The sequence below is a fragment of the Falco punctatus genome, assembly GCF_963210335.1.
Source record: "Falco punctatus genome assembly, chromosome: 1".
Classification (NCBI taxonomy): domain Eukaryota; kingdom Metazoa; phylum Chordata; class Aves; order Falconiformes; family Falconidae; genus Falco; species Falco punctatus.
This window is the reverse complement of record NC_137580.1, coordinates 87992420-88010419: the sequence shown is the minus strand read 5'-3', so window position 1 is coordinate 88010419 and position 18000 is coordinate 87992420. Positions and strand designations below refer to the sequence as shown.

The following is an 18000-nucleotide window of genomic DNA, read 5'->3' as shown; positions in this document are numbered from 1 at the left end:
AGAATGAATGTAGATGACGCAAGATTAAGACAGCTGTGCCCCTTTATGCCAGGGCTTTCAGTGTAACTGATACTACTTGTATGAGGGATGTTAAATAAAGGGAGAAAACCTCTTGTCCAGAGGCAGCCTTAATAAGCACTGGAGGGAATTTACAATCCTATCTTTTTAGAGTCTAGTTAATCTTTTTAGAAATACCGATCTTCCTGAATTTAAGGAGTATTTTGTACTTCCTGATTTTCTGAAGGCTTGAGAGGTGCTCTGTGACATAGAAAAGTGACATCAATTTTTGGCAAACTGTGCTGCTCTAGCTGTGTATCTTCAGCAAACACAAAAAATGTAAAGGGAAGCATGCAAAGTGCTAGTTAAAACCATTTATTTAGTATTTTGTGGTTGCATTTCTTTGCAGCTTTTTTGTCCTCATCATGGGAAAATGTGATCTTATAAAGTATTCATTTCAAAAAGAATGCGTGGAGGTCCAGTTATGCAGTAGCTTTTAGTTGCCTCCCTCTTTCTGCACTATGCAATACTATATCCAGGAAGCAAAGGAATGATTTCCAGTCCCCATGTCAGAATTTTCCCTCTTCTATCCTAGCTCTCCACAAGTCATTTGCTCCAACTCAACCAAAGTCTAGTGTGACCATGTTCAAAATCCTGGATCAAGTAAGGTTCTGTAGCCAGAGTACATCAGGAGCGAGTCATCTTTGTATGTTTCTATCCATTTCCATTTCATGAAGACTGAAATGTAGGTGTTAAGAATAATAAGCAGCTTTTCTTTTCGTTCTTTGTTTATGCTGGAAGAGCAAAACTAAAGAAATCAAAGAAAGTTTAGTGTTAAGAAATGAGCACTTTCATGGGCCCTCCCAAAGATCTTTAAATATCTGCATGTTTCTCTTCTAGCTCAGAATGTGACTGAGAGCACATGATGTGTTGCCTGATGCAAGAACTATGCTCAGTTAATGCATATTGCCAAGTTTGTGTCTGCAAACAGGAGCTTGATTTGCTATGGCTAGGCTGTGACTGATCATACTCCTTCACAAAGTGAGTGAACAAACAGCTGTATACATGTCTGGTAGAATACAGGAAACTGAGTGGAGGTTTTAATTAATTATTCCAAAACAAGGATGGTCAAATATAGGCCATAGGATTAAACCACAGCCTGAATCCATCTTTGTAATATAAAATTAAACATTTTAGAATGGTCTGTCCCTTCCCAGTCCATCCGCTTCTCAAAAAAATGATGCAGCTGGATTTGCTGGTGTTACCAAGACTCTGGGAAGCTATTGGCATGGTCCCCCTAGTTAGTCAGGGCTTCCCGATTTGTTTCACTGGTGTGTTACCTCCTCATCTGCTGGGTTATGAAGCAAGGCAGCATTTATTATAGTGCTCATCTCAGATATCACTTCCTCCCTATTCATCTCCATGCATAGTTACATACGACATGCAGTATTATTTTCAGCTATATTTGGCTTGCATGTAATCCAGCTTTCCAGCTCCTCTCTATATTATGTAAATACAACAGCAGGGAGAAGCCGCCTTTTGTCCCCTTGTGCCAGGAGGATATGCTGAACATCAACACGAACGTATTCCTGAAGACCAAACTGTTTTTCTGGTAGTCTGCTCACAGATTTCATAATCCATCTGTTCTCTGTAGAATGCAGTTTATTTAAAGCAACAAAGTTCACTTCAGAGACATTGTACAGTAGCTGCTGTTTATGTTGATTTTTCTGATGAGGCTCAATATTGTCTATATTCCATTATATCTCAGCACTGTCTTTAATTGCCTCTTTCCACCAGATTTACATATTATCCCTCCCGGCTGTTCACACACACTTTCCTTTACTTGGCAATCTTCCAGTCACTATACTACAGAGGTACTAAAACAGCAGAGCAGTTGATGAGAGTCAAAATAAAACTACATTATGTTATACTGCTTGGCCTACAGATGACTGAACAATTAAACAACAGAGCATCCAAGACAGTCATCAGAAGTTCTCTTCTTAAGACTGCTCATTTTTAGTATTTTTGGGCAGGTATGTAACAAGGTTGTAGAGGCTTAACAAATGTCTCTTCAAATGTTATCCAATTCCATTATTTATCACTACTCCAAAGAAGAGGAAGTCAGAATTAATGATTCATTCAAATACCAAATGAAAATTGTTCTTACAGCGATTGGCTTCATAACCCTGGCACTTGGGACATCTGGGAAAGCAGAGGTGTTCCCTGGAGGTTCACACAGATCATTAACACAGCCAGGCTGACTCAGCAATACAGCTGCACATGCCTAACTGCAAAGATACAAGGAAGTTTAATGCTTTTAATGTGATACTCGACATAAATCCATGCCTGTTTCCTTAAGTACATGCATTCTTGAATTAAGGCTCTAGCTTCCTGCTGTCTCATGCACCCAAACTCCACTGCTCTGTCATTGCCACTAGCTGCTGGTGACCAGTGATACGTCAAAACTGGCAGCGTGCTGCTGTATGCCACAGTGAAGAACTGCTTTGGTTGTGTGCTGCATCTTACCTCACTTGGGCACAGGTGAAGCCCTCGGGCTCCTGGCAGGCTGCCACTGCACAGCCAGCACAGAGCGAGTTAGCGTGAGCAGGGAATGAGACCTCAGTATTGCATTTCAAACACTAAGTAGTAAAGCAGGCAATTGAAAAAAAAGCGTCTGTCTAGCTTATGGAGATTGTGGAAAGGAAAACAGCTGCAGAACTAGAAATGCTAGAGCAGTCAGGTACATCAGATTCCTAAGGATGTCTCCTTCCCACCACCTTCAGCTGCAAGGGTGACAGCCTGACCAGTTTTCTCAGACACTAGGCTGGACAAGCAGTTGAAATGCAGCTCAACAAAGCACCAGTCAAAAGGGTCAAGAGCAAGGATTCAGGCAATAAAACAAACATCTGGAAATGGAAAAATCCTTTTCCATTTTTGCTCCCACGTTTTGGAATCATTGTGCCAGGAAATTATTAAATCACACAAATTTCAGTAATGAATGCGTCGTTTGGATGGCATGTGAGATTGCCAAGGGATATGGCTAAGGAAAATAAAAACTTTTCGAAGTCAGTAGTGACGAAATATCAGATAGAGGAGCTAAACTACAACTTATATGGACTTCTGAAAACAGTACTTGTATGGGACAATATTCTCCTGATTGATACAAGTGAGCTTTAAGAGGAAGTGTGTGCATAAAAAGCAGAGGAACCTCTGTTTAATATTTTCTGCTGTAATTCAGCACAAAGATTCACCATATTTTTGCTCAGCTGAGAAGACTATGCCACCTCATTAGGAGAGGGAGAAAGCAGACTTGTTAAAGCACTTCTCTATCTAGAAGGCCATTTTTATGGCTTTGGAGAACAAGACTACTTTTGCTCTGCTGCAAATGCCAGTTTGTAGCATGCTAGAGTTGTTCTGCAACTTAATAGGATTGCTGCATTGGTAACAGGATGCTGACAAGCCAGTTTTCTCACCTGCACTTTGCTTAATGTTGCAGTTCAGTTTAGCTCGTTAGATCTTGCTAAACATGTACCAGCAAAATTTAACCCTTCCCTGAATTATTGCAGCTGTGTCATCTAGCAAACAATTCTCTCTGTATCATGATACAGTGTATTTTAAATAATATTTTCTGTCTAGCTCAGTCACAATGGAACATGGAGCATGTGGAGGAGGGGTGGGAGCTGACAGGCTGGCCAGAGCAAAGGAGGCTGCTGCAGCACTGCCACTGACTGCGCTCATGTTGCCATTCCGAGCCTACATGGTGACTGAGGTGGGGAGAATCCCAGAGGCAGGGGCTGAGGAGTAGCACCCACAAACGCTGCTAGCTCCATCTATACTGCATTACTGTGTGCAGCTTTGGGAATAAAAATAAATGCCAGAAATGTCAACAGCCCATAGCACAACAGCGTACGATGAAGCAGATAAAATGACTCACAGGTCTCTGCAGTGTTGTTAGCAGCCCAAGTATTTTCAGAGCAGAAGGCTGCAGAACTTTTGAATATGGAATTGTCTCAGTCTCCAGGAAATTCCTGCCATTTAAGAATTCTTGGCTTTCCACAAAAGTCCAATGACAAGTAACAAGTCCTTGGACATTCAGTCCCAGTCATCCTGCATGCATTATTCCAGGAGGAAAAAATACAGGCCTGTGTAATTCCCTCGCAAATCTTTTTCTGTGGGCAGGTGGATGCAACTGGGTTTTAACCTTTGCTTTCTTAGACTACAATTTTGTAACCTTGTTATTTATATTGTACTGCTGCATTTCTTGGCTGCCTCTCTGCCTAGACTTCACGCAAAGAGCCAAGGAACATCCTGTCATCATCATCCAAGAGAACCAGCAGGCAGAACTGTAAACAGATTGGCCAATCCAGACACAAGGTGACTGGTGAAAATAGGGCAATAAAGTCAAGACTATCAAGACCCGATGCTATGAGTGTTGGTATGCAGTAATTTAGTACTGACATTACTGTGGATCTTACTGGAAGCCAAGAGCAGGCTGCATCACCACTCTTTTCAGTTGCTTCACACAAGGGAACTCCTGCAGGAATTTTTCTTCAAAAGGCAATGAAACACGCTAGCCATCTGGCCATCAAACATCAGATGCAAACAGTAGAGTCACACAGAAATTCTAACAGAAATCTGGGGCCCAAATCTTAGGTCAAGCAAGTCAGATTTTAGCACCTACATGACTTGAACTCAATTGGGACTGGCAAAATGAATACACTGACGAGAGTGTATTGAAGAAAAGCTCTTCCATTAGCTATTTATTTCTCACAGGATGGAGAGTGGGTGAATTTAAAGGATGAAAGAGCAAGGAAGAAATCGGGAGAGACACAGGAATCATGCAGCAAGACAAGCTAACTGTTTGATTAATAACTAGATTAAATGCAGGGAGAGACTAAAAGTCAGGAATAAAGAGCCTAGACTTTACCTATTTTACAAAATGCATAATGTCAGCAGGAAATTTTGTTGAGTGAAACCAAAGGAAAATAATTAAACTATATATTTTTTCCCCACCAGCTCTAACATTTTAAATTTTTATTTATTTATTAAATTTTGTTCAATTATACACCTTTTTGAGCAGTGCCTCCCACTCCCTAGGGCTGTCAGCACCTGACATACACATTCAAAACTGTATCCTTTTCTTTCTACACTGAAGGGTTAATACATACAGCATGGCCTTGGTGGCACACTCCATACCATCGCTGCCCTAGCTGAACCTGGAAGGCTGTGACACATACTAGACCTGGGCAAAGGTTTCTTCTTCCAAGCAATAGAAATTCTAGTGGCTTTTCAGAGTGCTGATCTGCAGGCAGAGCTCACCCTTGGCAAAAAGATCTACAATTAACATGGAGGAAAAATAAGGATCACCTAGAATGAAGATGCCAAGGAACTCCATTGTTTTCCCCAAAATATCCACAGCTAGAGCTGGAAGCCCATTTTCTAGAAGGTTCTGCCTTGCCAACAGCAAACTCACAATCCATCTAGACTTTTTATAGCTGAGGCAGGGCTCCAAAGTCTCTGTATTTAGAAAACCCTGCCTGGCATTCAGGGATCTTCCTGATTTGGCAGTCTGTTTATTCTGGGGGCACCTCGCTGCTTTTGGTCCCTTACCAAGCCTTCAATTTTGCCCCCAATGCAGTTCTTTATATTTTCCTATTTCAGGAATACGTAAATATATTTATTGAAGCAAACCAACCCACTGACCACCTACCAAAATGAAATTAAAACTGTATAACTGTCTCTTAAACCCAAACCTCTTTTCCAAAGCAGGGAAAAGGGAATGAGGTGGGCAGAAGCATGGGAGGCCCTCTGTTCCAACAGCACCTGCTCTGCCTGGTCTTACACCCTTGCGTGAGCATCTTTTTATCTCCCCTTCCCTCTCATTTCCCAGAAAGGCAGGGACTGTGTTGTAAGCAAGGAAGTCCTTGAAAAAATACAAGAGGGCTAAAATGCCTGACCAGCCATAAGCAAACAGATTTGTGTGAAATACTCTCTCTTCTAGGACTCAGAAACTGATTCTCTGTGCAGGCAGAGCAAGCAGAGAACATTCCTAGCAGAAATCCAGAACTCACTGCACTGCTCTGTTCTCTACTATCTTCCACTGTGCTCTTCACATATTTTTTGTTTTTCTATATGCAACAAAGTGCAGAGATGGAAGAGCTCAGTTCCCATTTGTTGAAGAACCCTTAGCAAAGGCACCAAAATGAATTTACCTGAATTAAAAAAAAAAAATAATCTGTCAATCTCCCTCTAGCATACCGACTTTCCCTTTTCAGAGCTTTTGTAACAGCGCTTATGGATCTCTGCTTTACAGTATCAAACAAAACTACTACAAAAAAATTTTCAGAAGCCAAGTTCCTCCCTTCATATATAGATAAGACTAACTGAAGGTGAGGACATTCTGAAGTTTTCTGCCATCACCAAATTTGGGACCACGCAGGAATATTGCATACCTGTTGGCTTTAAGTTTTCAAGATGACATGGGGCTCTTTTTGCCTTACTCCTGTTCTGCCTGCCTTGTTCATGCTTACATCCAGTTTATGATGCTCCTGATACTACCAAGCACTATGGCAAGATTACTTTCAAGGAACATCTCAAATATTTTATTATCACAAGTTAAAAGTTTTGCAAAAATAAATGCCCATTTGCATTCCTCTTTCAGAATCTAAAAGAATCTACTCAAGAGTCAAGTAGAAACGTAATACCCTCTTTTTATTCTCAGAAAACAAAACCCAGCTGCAAACTTATTTGCATTCTGGCACAAACTTAAAGTAGGTCCCAGTACTTTAACAGATCTTACTATGGGAAATAAATGTCAATGAAGTGTTAGCAAAGAATTTTAGGGAAATAAATGTAAAAACTCTCCATTTATAAGCACCTTTATTCACCATCTTACCATTCAACATTCATTTCATTCAATTTCTTAAATTACTGTACTACAATCCAGTTTAGCACTTAAATAAAAGAAATAGATATTTCAATTTGACTAGTATAAAATTGTTACACTTGGGTGGCACAGAATTAAAGTACTATTTAAAAAAGCCATAGACACAAATAATCACTACCTGTGATTTTGAAAATTAAGCCCCATATATTTCAAAGTAAAAATTAACACATATCCTCTGTATGTTATGCTTGTAAAAATGCCTATAAAAATCTGTTTGTTCAGAAGGCAGAGTGGTTGGAAAGTATTTTCTATTTTACCATTTAACAAATGATATCACTTCACAAAAACTACTAAGCAGCAAAATATTTCAGATGAGTTTCACACATTAGAAAACCCATGGCACCATGTAGTGCCCCCAGCAACTTCTGTAGGCCAACAGAGTTCAGCACAGCAACAGATCTTCGTAGTACAGACTAAAATTCAGCTACGCATCACTTGTTACAATATTTAATTCAATGCTCAGGAAATTTAAAAAGCAAATACACCTAGGCATCTAGTAGTCAGACACTAGTTTTTTTTCCTTGCTGTTTTTAGTCTTATGTATGCAAGGTATGCTACTTTCTAGTGTTTAAAACCTCTTCAAAATGTATTAGCAAACTTTTTGAGAAACAAGAAAATACCTTGTGCAAAGAACACAAAATATTTTTTTCTATTATCTTCTGACCTTAAACTTCTACTCAAGACAATAAAATTAACAGAGGTATTTTGCTGCAATGACACCAGTTTCTACACCAACATGAGTATTTAGGCAATATCATTTAACTTACCAAGTTAGCGCTTGAGTGCAAATTAAATTTCTTCTGAAAGTCCTATACCCTACACAAAGTAAGTTTTTCAACAGTATCCAAGAAATAAAATTCTCTCAGGAAGTAGTAAGAAAAGCTACTGAACTAAGTCCTTCATAACACATGCAAAATGACATTTCCTGGACCGGCAAAAATCATGTGGTGGTTTATTTTTTGTTTCCTTTAAATTTCCCCTTTCTGCAGGAAAGTTACTCTAAGGAGCAAAAAAATTCATCACTATTACAAAATAGTGTGGTCTCTTCATGTCAGTTACACTTAAGTTCTTCATCAACATAAATCACCCGTATGAAAGGCAAGAATGGGAATTCAGTTTGTCACAGGAATGACTTTACTCCCATACACCATCTTTTTTTCCCCACAAAAGAAATCAGATGTGGGAAATAATCCTTTAAAACAAGGCCATTAAAAAATACCAAAAAAAAAAAAAAATCAGCAGGAAAGCCTAAGCAAAGACAGACATACATTACTGAGGCAATGAATGGGATTCTTAGAAGAGATGAGAAGTTAGACCTCTGCATGACTTCCACATGGCTGAGATGCAGGTGTTCGAGTCTGCTTGGATCATGAGGTTCACAAAGCAGAAATAGGGGGTTATTTTTTTTATCCACCTTTCCTGCCTGTGTTTTAAAGGCAAAGATATCCAGGATGCAATAAACATTTCATAAGCTAATACAACTGAACAGTTGACCAAAAACTTCAGTTCATTTTGTGAAATAATTGAGACTAAAAAAATTGAATAGCTTACATCAGAAAGGCAACACACTTCACTCTTAAATCAACAAAAATTTTTGTTTGAATCCAAGCTCCACATTTCTTATTACACGTAACACAACTACAGCTACATTTTTCCTCCATTAGCCATACCCTAGTTGAGAAAGTCTCAGCGTACTCCCTAGTTAAATTCCTACTCCGCAAAAAATTTATTTGTGAAACAGTTGCATTCAGGTGAAGGCAGATCTCACAGTAAAAGGAGTGTTACTATGCCATCTTTTTTTCATTCTCTCTCTGGAGAGAATTTATACAGCCTTTCTAAGGTGTGTTTCTGTTAACCAGCATTGGGATAAGAAAAAAATGCAAGTCTTTTCACCCTTTTTATTAAAAGGGGAGAGTGAAATAAGAAACTAAAGTAGGTCTAATCAAAATCTCAATCTTCGTTCACTAAGATACTTAACGTTTTGAAAACTAATGATTGTATCATTTACTAAATAAATGCATCAACCACGTTGAGACATCAAATTATATAATTCATAAATATTCTAACAGAGTAACAGAGAATTAATTATGGTATATACCCAAAAAGTTAAGATGATACATTGTTATTAGTAAGTTTTTTCACAGTTCCAAATGAGCGTAAATGGCACAAAGTGAAAATTAAAAAACAATTAAAGGTACCCAATATCTCTTGAAGTTTTATGTCCCTGGAAACCAAATTTCTTTTTAGGGACTGAAATCAATGACATCAGTAACATAAGGGGAAACAGCAGCTCACCTCAAATTAATTCACAACTCTGCTCTGCTAGTAATCCCAGAAATAATATTTTTTCCATAATATTATGTCCAAGAAGTATAGCTTTTTTAGTGATTCATTTTTCTACAAGTGAACTTTCAGGAGACACAGTAAAACAAGAAAGACTCAAGTTTTATCTCATTAACAATGGCATGTACTTCGCAGCAAGCCAGCTCAAGGTAACAAATCCTTGAAAAAAGAAAAAGGGAGGTTGTGAACATGATGTTCATGAGGGGTAAAAGCTTGATAGCCCTAAACACCAAGGTCTTCCTTTAATTGGTAAAATACCAAGATACAGCTCAAAAAGCAACTCTCTCTTCTTAGCCACACATTGTCATTTGTGACAGCAAGTGCTGCAATACTGACACAGGTCCCTTGGCCTCTCCAAACTGCAATAACTTGTTTTCATGACAGACAGCAAGTTCTCACTGTCATGTCTTCAGGCAGGAGCAGAATTGTTATCATTTTGTTCTACAGTGATACTTACAAAAGAATAAAGCAAATTGGAAGGCCCAACTTCTATCTGGAAGATTCAAAAATGTTATTGAGCTTTTCTTCATTCGCAGGAACTTTTCACACCTGCTAAGTTTCTTCAAAACAGTCATTACCTGGGAAAGCACAGCACCTACTCAATCCCTATCACATCTGAAATAAACGTTAAAGAACAGTCTCCTACAATCTGTGCAGCATCAGACCAACTCTCTGTTTCTAAAATGGAAGTTATTTTTCAAATAATCACCTAACGGAATAAGCTGAGAAAAAGCAGGAAATAAAAAAGCAAGACTGTAGCAATTTCTACACAAGAATCTTTAAGAGCACATATATTTAAGTCCTGATTTTGTTATCCAAACTTTTGGGGTCACTGTCAATCAGCACTTCTTGCTGACTGTAAGACACCCTTAGAGATCTTTACAGAAAATGCTATAAAGGTGATAGAATTTAGTGACCCAAACATAAACCCTGCATTTTGTGGAGCCACATTTGGCAAAAGTCATCTTAGGAAAGGGAATGTTCACAGGGTATTATCATCACTGCATGACATCCCTGATATTTCACAACTTCCACAGAACAGTTCGTTCCTTAAGCCCCAGAAACACCAGAGAACAGTCACTTTGAATTATTTTTACAGCTGGAAATCAGCATTTTTTCAGAATTTAAAATAGCTGTAGGTAAACAGAATCAGCAACATTTGCTCTGGGCAAATCAGCACATTCTGTTCCCCCTACCCTCTCCCCAAAACAGGGGTAAAATGCAGTTACTTTTCTCATCGCAGCTCCCAGGCCAAGGACACTGGAGCTTTGTAGATTGCAAATTCCTGCGCACACATCATGCACAGTTATACAGCTGAGCAGGGTATCCAGCACAAAACCACTTACCAAGCACTGAGAGATTTCACTCAACATGCACTTTTCCCATATTCATTAGGAAGAAGTACAATGTATTATGCTGCACTTAAGATTATGCCATTTTAATGACAACAAAATCAATAACATATCAGAAAAAAGAGAAATGGACACTGTCCAAGATTTTTTTGTTTTAGGAGATCAGTTGAGATAAGACATCCAAGAAGAATTGATGCTGGACAAAAATATTTCTAAAAAGCCTTTAAAGTTGTCGGACTTTTTTATCAGTACTTTTAATATTGACGTCCAGTGTCTCTACTTTTTTTGTTAGCCGATCCAGCATATCATCTTGCTCATCTATTTCTGTCTGCAGACCAAGAGCTAGGTTTTTCAGACGACTCAATCCAGAAGACATCTCATCTGTCAATAAAGAGAGGGACCATTAGGAAGCATAAAGCATACTGTTTAAATGGACACTCTCAGGATTCCCTCTTCTACAAAACCCTGAGTTAGAAAATGTTCATTACAACTGCTCAAATCTAAATGTTGTTCTCCAGTAGTGGAAGTGTTGATATTTTAATACTTCTACAGCATTACTACCAGAAATAATCACTTCCTCCTTTTTTCCATTACAAGTTAATGACAAATGCTTAAAACCAAATCAGATCTTTATAAAATGACATACTCTGTAATGTACTTTTTACTTAAAAAAAAAAAATTCCTAGAAAATTTGGCACATCTTTTCTCAGCTGTGTATGCACAGTATGCTCACTACCTCAATTGTTTTTCCTTAAACTTCATGCAGAGGTATCATCAATACACTAAGATTTAAGCAGTTATTTACCAAGCATAGATTGAAAAAATCCCATTTCCAGATTTTCTCATTTGGCTACAAGGAAACTATTTAATGACATAATTTATTGGTATAAATGCTTCTGAGGCTAGTAAGTTTTGCACAGCTTGGGAGTAGAACAAATGTGTGTCTACTAACTGGTGCTTGACTACTTTGATCTATTCCTTTCTGATTTCTAGGTCAGCTAAACAGTGACACATGTAAGCAAAGAGGCACTTTGTGTATATGCTACAGAACAAAGGAAGAGAAAGTCAGCTGAGTGGTTTTGGGAAGTAATGAAAGAAATGCAGCAATTTCACAAATTAAATATTTAGTGCCTTTTGATTCTTCTATTTTCTGCATAACTTATTTCAAAAGTTGTGCACAGTTGTAAATTCTTTGGGTCCAAACTGACGTACAATTTCATGTCTGCATTCAACTGTCAGTCAGGTAAGCTGAATGCATCTTTCAACATAAGTAGTAAGCTTTAGAAAAATAGGTAGTAAGTATCCACGCTGTTACAATCTGGATGTCAATTCAAAGCAGTATCTCCTTATTAATATTACTGGTACCTGCTTAAGACTTTTCAGAATAGATGATATAGTGGGTTTGTGGGGCAAGGTTGTTTTTTTTTTTTTTTTTTTTTTTTTTTTTGGGGGGGGGGGGGGGGGGCTACAGAGGTGGCTTCTGTGAGTATATGCTAGGAGCTTCCCCCATGTCCAATGCAGCCAATCCCAGCCAGCTCCAAAACAAACCCACCACTGGGCAAGAACAAGCTAATCAGTACAGTGGCAGCACCTCTGGGATAGTATAGTACGGAAAAAAAATCAGCACCAGCGAGAGCAGCGAGACTTTGAGAGCATCACAACTCTGCAGACACCAAGGTCAGTGCAGAAGGAGGCAGGAGGTGCTCCAGGCGCTGGAGGAGAGATTCCCTGCAGCCTGAGGTGAAGCCCACGGTGAGGCAGGCTGTGCCCCTGCAGGTTAACAGTGGAGCAGAGATCTACCTGCAGCCCACAGAGGACCCCACACCAGAGCAGGTGGATCCTGAAGGAGGCGCTGACTTGTGGGAAGCCTACACTGGAGCAGTTTTGCTGGTGGGACTCGTGGACCCACGGAGAGAAGAGTCCATGCTGCAACAGGTTTGCTGGCAGGCTTGTGACCCCACGGGGGACCCATGCTGGAGCAGTCTGTTCTTGAAGGGCTGCACCCCATGGACGGAACGCATGCTGGAGCAGTGCATGAAGAACTGCAGCCCGTGGGGAGGACTCATGCTGGAGAAATTAATGGAGAACTGTCTCCCGTGGGAAAGAGCTCATGCTGAACAAGGGAGGAATGTGAGGAAGAAGGAACAGCAGAAACAACATGCTATGAACTGACTGTAATGCCCATTCCCTGCTCCGCTCAGGGGAAAGACATAGAGGTACTGGGAATTAAGTTAAGCCCAGGAAGAAGTAAGCAGTGGGGGGAAGGTGTTTTTTTTCTGATTTGAATGGTAGTAAACTAAAGAAGTCGAGTCTCTTTCGCTCATAACAGTAATTGCTGAGTGATCTCCCTGTCCTTATGCCTACCCACGAGCCTTTTGTTATATTTTCTCTCCCCACCCAGTTGAGGAGGGAAGTGATGAGTGGTTTTGGTGGGCACCTGGCATCCAGCCAGGGTCAAACCACCACAGGTGAATAAGCCTGCTTGTCTCAGTAATATTCCAATCAACTTATACAATGATTTAAAGAGACATTTTCGTATCTTGAATGCAAATGTTATGGGATACTTCAGCACCATTTTGTCATTCAAATGACAGAGATTTGCTAACGTATTCATATTTGGTAAGTGCTTTTCTTGTCAATATATGATCTAACAGACCTTATGGTTTTGGCGTGGGTTTTTCCCCTTGGTCTGTCTGCTCAGAGACAGTTCAAAACCTAACTATTTCTAAAGCACAAGCATGTTGCTGAAGAGTTGAAGTACTGATACCAGTAGTGTCCACAGTAGATTTATACTATTCCAGGCATCCTAGCCAGTTTGTTTCTAGCTGGTTTCACATTAAATTAATTTCTAACTCTGACTTGTTATAAATATTTGCAAGTAGTTGATCCACAGACACCTTACAGCATTCTACCATTCAAATACTGTATGCTTCAATCAACTTTGGGTTCTGCCACATGAATGCTGAATACAAGCAAATAATTTATTTTTATTATTATCAAATTTCACATGTGAATTAAGTGAAAAACTGTTTGTTCACAATATCTTACTTAGTAATTTTCTCTGGCTCAAGAGCCAAAAATTGAAAATTGTATTACATCAAACAGCTTCAATTTTCTCACTCACCCAAGTTGTTATCAATTTTCTGGTGGTAAGCTCGCAGGTGTTGGTTCTTCGGATAGGAATCCCCTTGCACTGAAGAAACTAAATCTGCTTTGCTGAAATTGTTGTCTGTTAAGAGTAGATACATAATATTTTATAATAGAAAAGCTAGCAAGAAGAAGCTATAACATTTTAGAAGGGCTATTAAAAATTAGTCTGGCCACAGCTGCCATGTAATCACATAACCTGTTGGCAATAGTATCAAAAACAGTCCAAGGTATACAGCACCCCTCAAGACGAACAGTTATTAAGCTACAATTATGCTCTTTTGGGCTGCCTTTTGTAGTTCTACTATGTAGTTGAGAGAAAAAAGGAAAAAACCCGTCCAACACAGCAAGTAAGTTGGTAACTTCTACCAGCAGCAGTTAGTGTTCTCCCAGGTCAAGCTACCAGAGAGTTATTTCTGCCCTCTATCGGACAGACTTTTAATATTCTATGGAGTGGAATGGAGATTGTTACCAAAACCCACTCCTTCGCTTACACAACTACAACTATAGATACCCTGCTGCTTTCTCACTCTTACTAAGCTAAATAATTGAACCTCTTTAAAAAGGAACAGTTACTTTGTACGTTAACATCACCACACAAGTTAACTCATTGTGAGAAAGAGGAACAAGACCAAAGCTACACTTCCTTGCATGAATCAAGTAATGACTTCAGTATGAAGGGTTATAAACCATGTTTGAAATAACAAGGAAAACATATATGAAAACTATGACAAATGGTAGTTAAAAAGGAGAACCTCTGAACCTGTAAGTTGACATTTTGGCAAACATAGGACAAGGCTGCCTGCAGCTTGTGTGAATTCTTGGCTATAGTCTCCTCTGTGCAAATACAGGCACTGGATATATCGGTCTTTAGCAGCTGCAGCATAATTTCCCTCACCCCCGCTCCTGGAAGGGCTAAATAAAATCTGCATCCAAGTAAAAAAATTTCACATCCTCAGCACGGATATAAGGAGTTTTAGGAAAGATAATTGCCTAGAATTCAAAGCCATAAAGGGATACAAATCTCCAGATGATAGGCAGCAACGCAAGCCAACAATTGGACAGGCTGAAGGTTGTCTGCCTTCACCACTGTGCAAGTTTGCCCCACACTGATAACAGACATTCAGTATAAAATAAAGTTAACAAACCTGAATTATCTAGCTTCCTTAAATTTGGATGACTTTCCTGGTATTTTGACTCTTGTTCTTTACTAGACATCATTGCTTCTTTCAATCTAGTAATAAAGAGAATAAAAAGAAAACATTCCAATGGACCACAGGCCTCATTCCGACTCTGTTAAACAAGAACAGGTATCAAATTTAAACAAAAGCAAATTTGTCAGGCCCAATCCTAAATGCTCCTTTAAAATAAACTATTAGCATTTGTTTTCAGTGAAAGCAGAACTGATTGCTTTAGTGCTCAAAATAGGGTATGGAAACTTTGAGATCAAAACAAAAACTGTATCTTCCATCTTGGAGGCAACCTGTTGCTTTCCTCTAGTGGAAGATAGAGGGGGAAGGGAAGGGGGAATCAATCCATGTAGCATTACCAGGCTTTACATAAATTTCTCAGGTCAAGAGAGACAAGTACTGTAAGACACAGTAATTCCACAGCAACAAATTTTTTAATTACAGCTTCTATTAAAGCTAGAGAAATACACATAATGTTTAACTGGAAGCATGTCAATGCTACAAATCATGACTTCCTGATAAGACTGAAGTAAGCATGATACTTCAGAAGGCTCTGAAGAATTACTTGTGTAACTTTGTGTAATTGTTTTAATTAACTTCCCACAATTACAAGTCATTATTACCACTAAAATTATAAATAAGAGTAAAAACATTTTTCTCAGAGTTAAAGGAAAAAGGGAGCTAGACACCATCTCAAAAGTCTACTTAACAGAGTCAACAGATCTTTTAAGTTCTGGTTTTCTGGTGACATTTTAGAGATGCTGTGGGAGATAAATCTCAATATTTATTTTACTTACCTACTGTTAGCATAATATTCAGGGGTTCCATTCTGCTCTGGTCTGCTCTCTGGAGGTTTGGCTTTGAAGTAATTTACCAAGCCCCCCCAAACACTCTTAATGCTGTTTATGTGCCTTTGACTAGTCTTCAAGTCCTGGTCCATTTTATCTACCATCTGTTCCGTGCGCTTCAGTGCCTCTCCTTGACGTACGAGCTCCTAACAGACATTGACAGAAAAAGAGAAGCTAGTAAAGCCAAGATAAACTGAAATATCAAGCATGTAACAGACACACTAAAGGAAAATAACAGAGTTCCTTCATCTGTGTAGATTATTTCTAAAGGCACGTAGCTTTTTCACTCACTCTCTCTTCCTCCAGGGCATTCCAATCAAGAGCTGCTAGTCAGCCATAGCATTAGCCAGCTATAAAACCATCATCACTATGCAATGCCAGTTTCCTGACACCTACCACAAAGAGCATCCAGGAATTTTCTGTATTGGCCTTTTGTCAGGCTGATGTTTGTACCTCTTCTTGATGGAACAAGCATGGCACCAGATGGGACATGCAGTGAAAATGCAAGGGTTTAAGGCTGGGAAACAAGCAAGCGGTACTATTTCTAGTTGTGAATGACACCTTCACTGGAAAGGGATACTATTTTCACATTACTGGGATGTTCCTGGTCATTTATAAACAGGATAACCACAGGAAATAAACACAAACAGAGTATTTTCATAGCATAGGTATAATATTTTAGCTGATACTAGCAGTACAGGATTTGAAATGTTGATATATACAATTACGCTATTTTCCAACTCAGCAGCACCAGCACTATTCCAAAGTAATCCAAAGATTTTGGCAAATTCTGGCAGGAAAGCTACCTGCAGCTAACACTAATCCAGAACAAGGAACTTGCATCCATATTGTCTCTAAACTTCAAGAAATTCTAGTTGAATATTCTTTCCTTCCCTTCAATAAAGCAGCAAACGCATACGATTCAAGTCTTTCTACGAGCCCTATGTTAAGCCTAAGTTCTTGATTCCTCATTTGTGCTTTCCTGGACAAGTCACGCGCTCGCATGTGTGTGTTAGCGTCGCGGAGAGCCCTCCTCAGCGCCAGCACCTACCGCGGCCTGCGGGTGCTCCCGGGTGGATTTCGGCAGCTACATTACTGCTGTTCAAAGAAACGTGCCATTAGCAGGTGACACAAGGGACAAGACCTTTACGAGCGACCTCTCTAAGCACAAGCCCTGCTAGCCAGGCAGGAGGAACGGAGGAAGTGATTCATTGGGGTGAATCCACCACACAGCAACCAACAACAGGGCAGGCTCTTCGCTTCATCGAGAGCCCCTGAACGCGTTTTGGTCAGATAAAAATAGGCATAAATACGATTAATAAGACTTAATAAGAATTGTTAAAAGCTGCTGAAAACACAGCCCAGTCCTACTCTCAGGCCCGTACAGATACAGAGGAGCTAACGGGGGATTTTTCCTCAGAAACCCAACCGCCTCCCCCGAGACCGCCAGCCTGCGGCGGCGCAGAAAGATCCGGTGTCTCCGAGGCACCGACTGACCCTGCGGAGCCGTTCCGGAGACCCGCGGGGAAAGGCAAGCAGCCCCCCAGCGGTCCCCGGCGGGGGCGGCGGGCACAGGGCAGGGGTGGCCGCCGCGGCCCAGACACAGCAGCGGCGCGAAGGGAGGCGGCTCCGCCCCGGGCCCAGGCCCCGAGCCGCCCCGACCCACCTCGGAGGCGGCCACGCCGATCCGCTCCGACTCGTAGAGGAGCGAGAGGGAGCGGGCGGTGCTGTCGGCGGTGGCGGCGGAGCGACGCAGCACCTCCTGCTGCAGGTACCGCTGCCGCTCTCCGCTGCCCCGCGCCGCCACCTCCTCCTCATCGTCCTCCTCGGCGAACGGGTTGTAGCTCCTCGGGACGGCCGACATGGCGCCGCCGACAGCCGGGCGCGAAGGCAGCGTCCGCGGCGAGCGCCTGAGGCAGACGGCGCCCTCAACCCTCTCGCCTCACGAGGGCCGACCCAAGCCTGCCCCGCCGCCAGCTGTCAAGCCCCCGCCTCAGACCAAGGCCCGCTCCGCTCCTTCCGCCCACAGGCCGCCGCCGGGCGAAACCACCGCTCACCCTCCACCCCCGCCCGGGGCGGGGCAAGCGTGCCGGCGCCCCGCTAAGAGAGAGGCAGTTGCTGGGAGAGACCACCGCGGCGGGGGGAGGGAAGTAGTGGGGCTGAGCGCGCCTATTTGT

The 18000-nt window shown here is 41.0% G+C and overlaps 1 protein-coding gene across 1 annotated transcript; it reads right to left on the bottom strand.

Annotated features, from left to right (window-relative positions):
- Positions 1-6859: 6859 nt before the first annotated feature.
- SNAP29 (synaptosome associated protein 29) lies at positions 6860-17999 on the bottom strand. The gene is made up of 5 exons (XM_080374881.1): positions 17490-17999; positions 15773-15969; positions 14934-15019; positions 13763-13867; positions 6860-11019 (listed from the first exon to the last, which is right to left on the bottom strand). The coding sequence occupies exons 1-5, from the start codon at positions 17685-17687 to the stop codon at positions 10862-10864; spliced, it is 744 nt and encodes a 247-aa protein (XP_080231007.1). The 5' UTR covers positions 17688-17999; the 3' UTR covers positions 6860-10861.
- Position 18000: the final 1 nt, after the last annotated feature.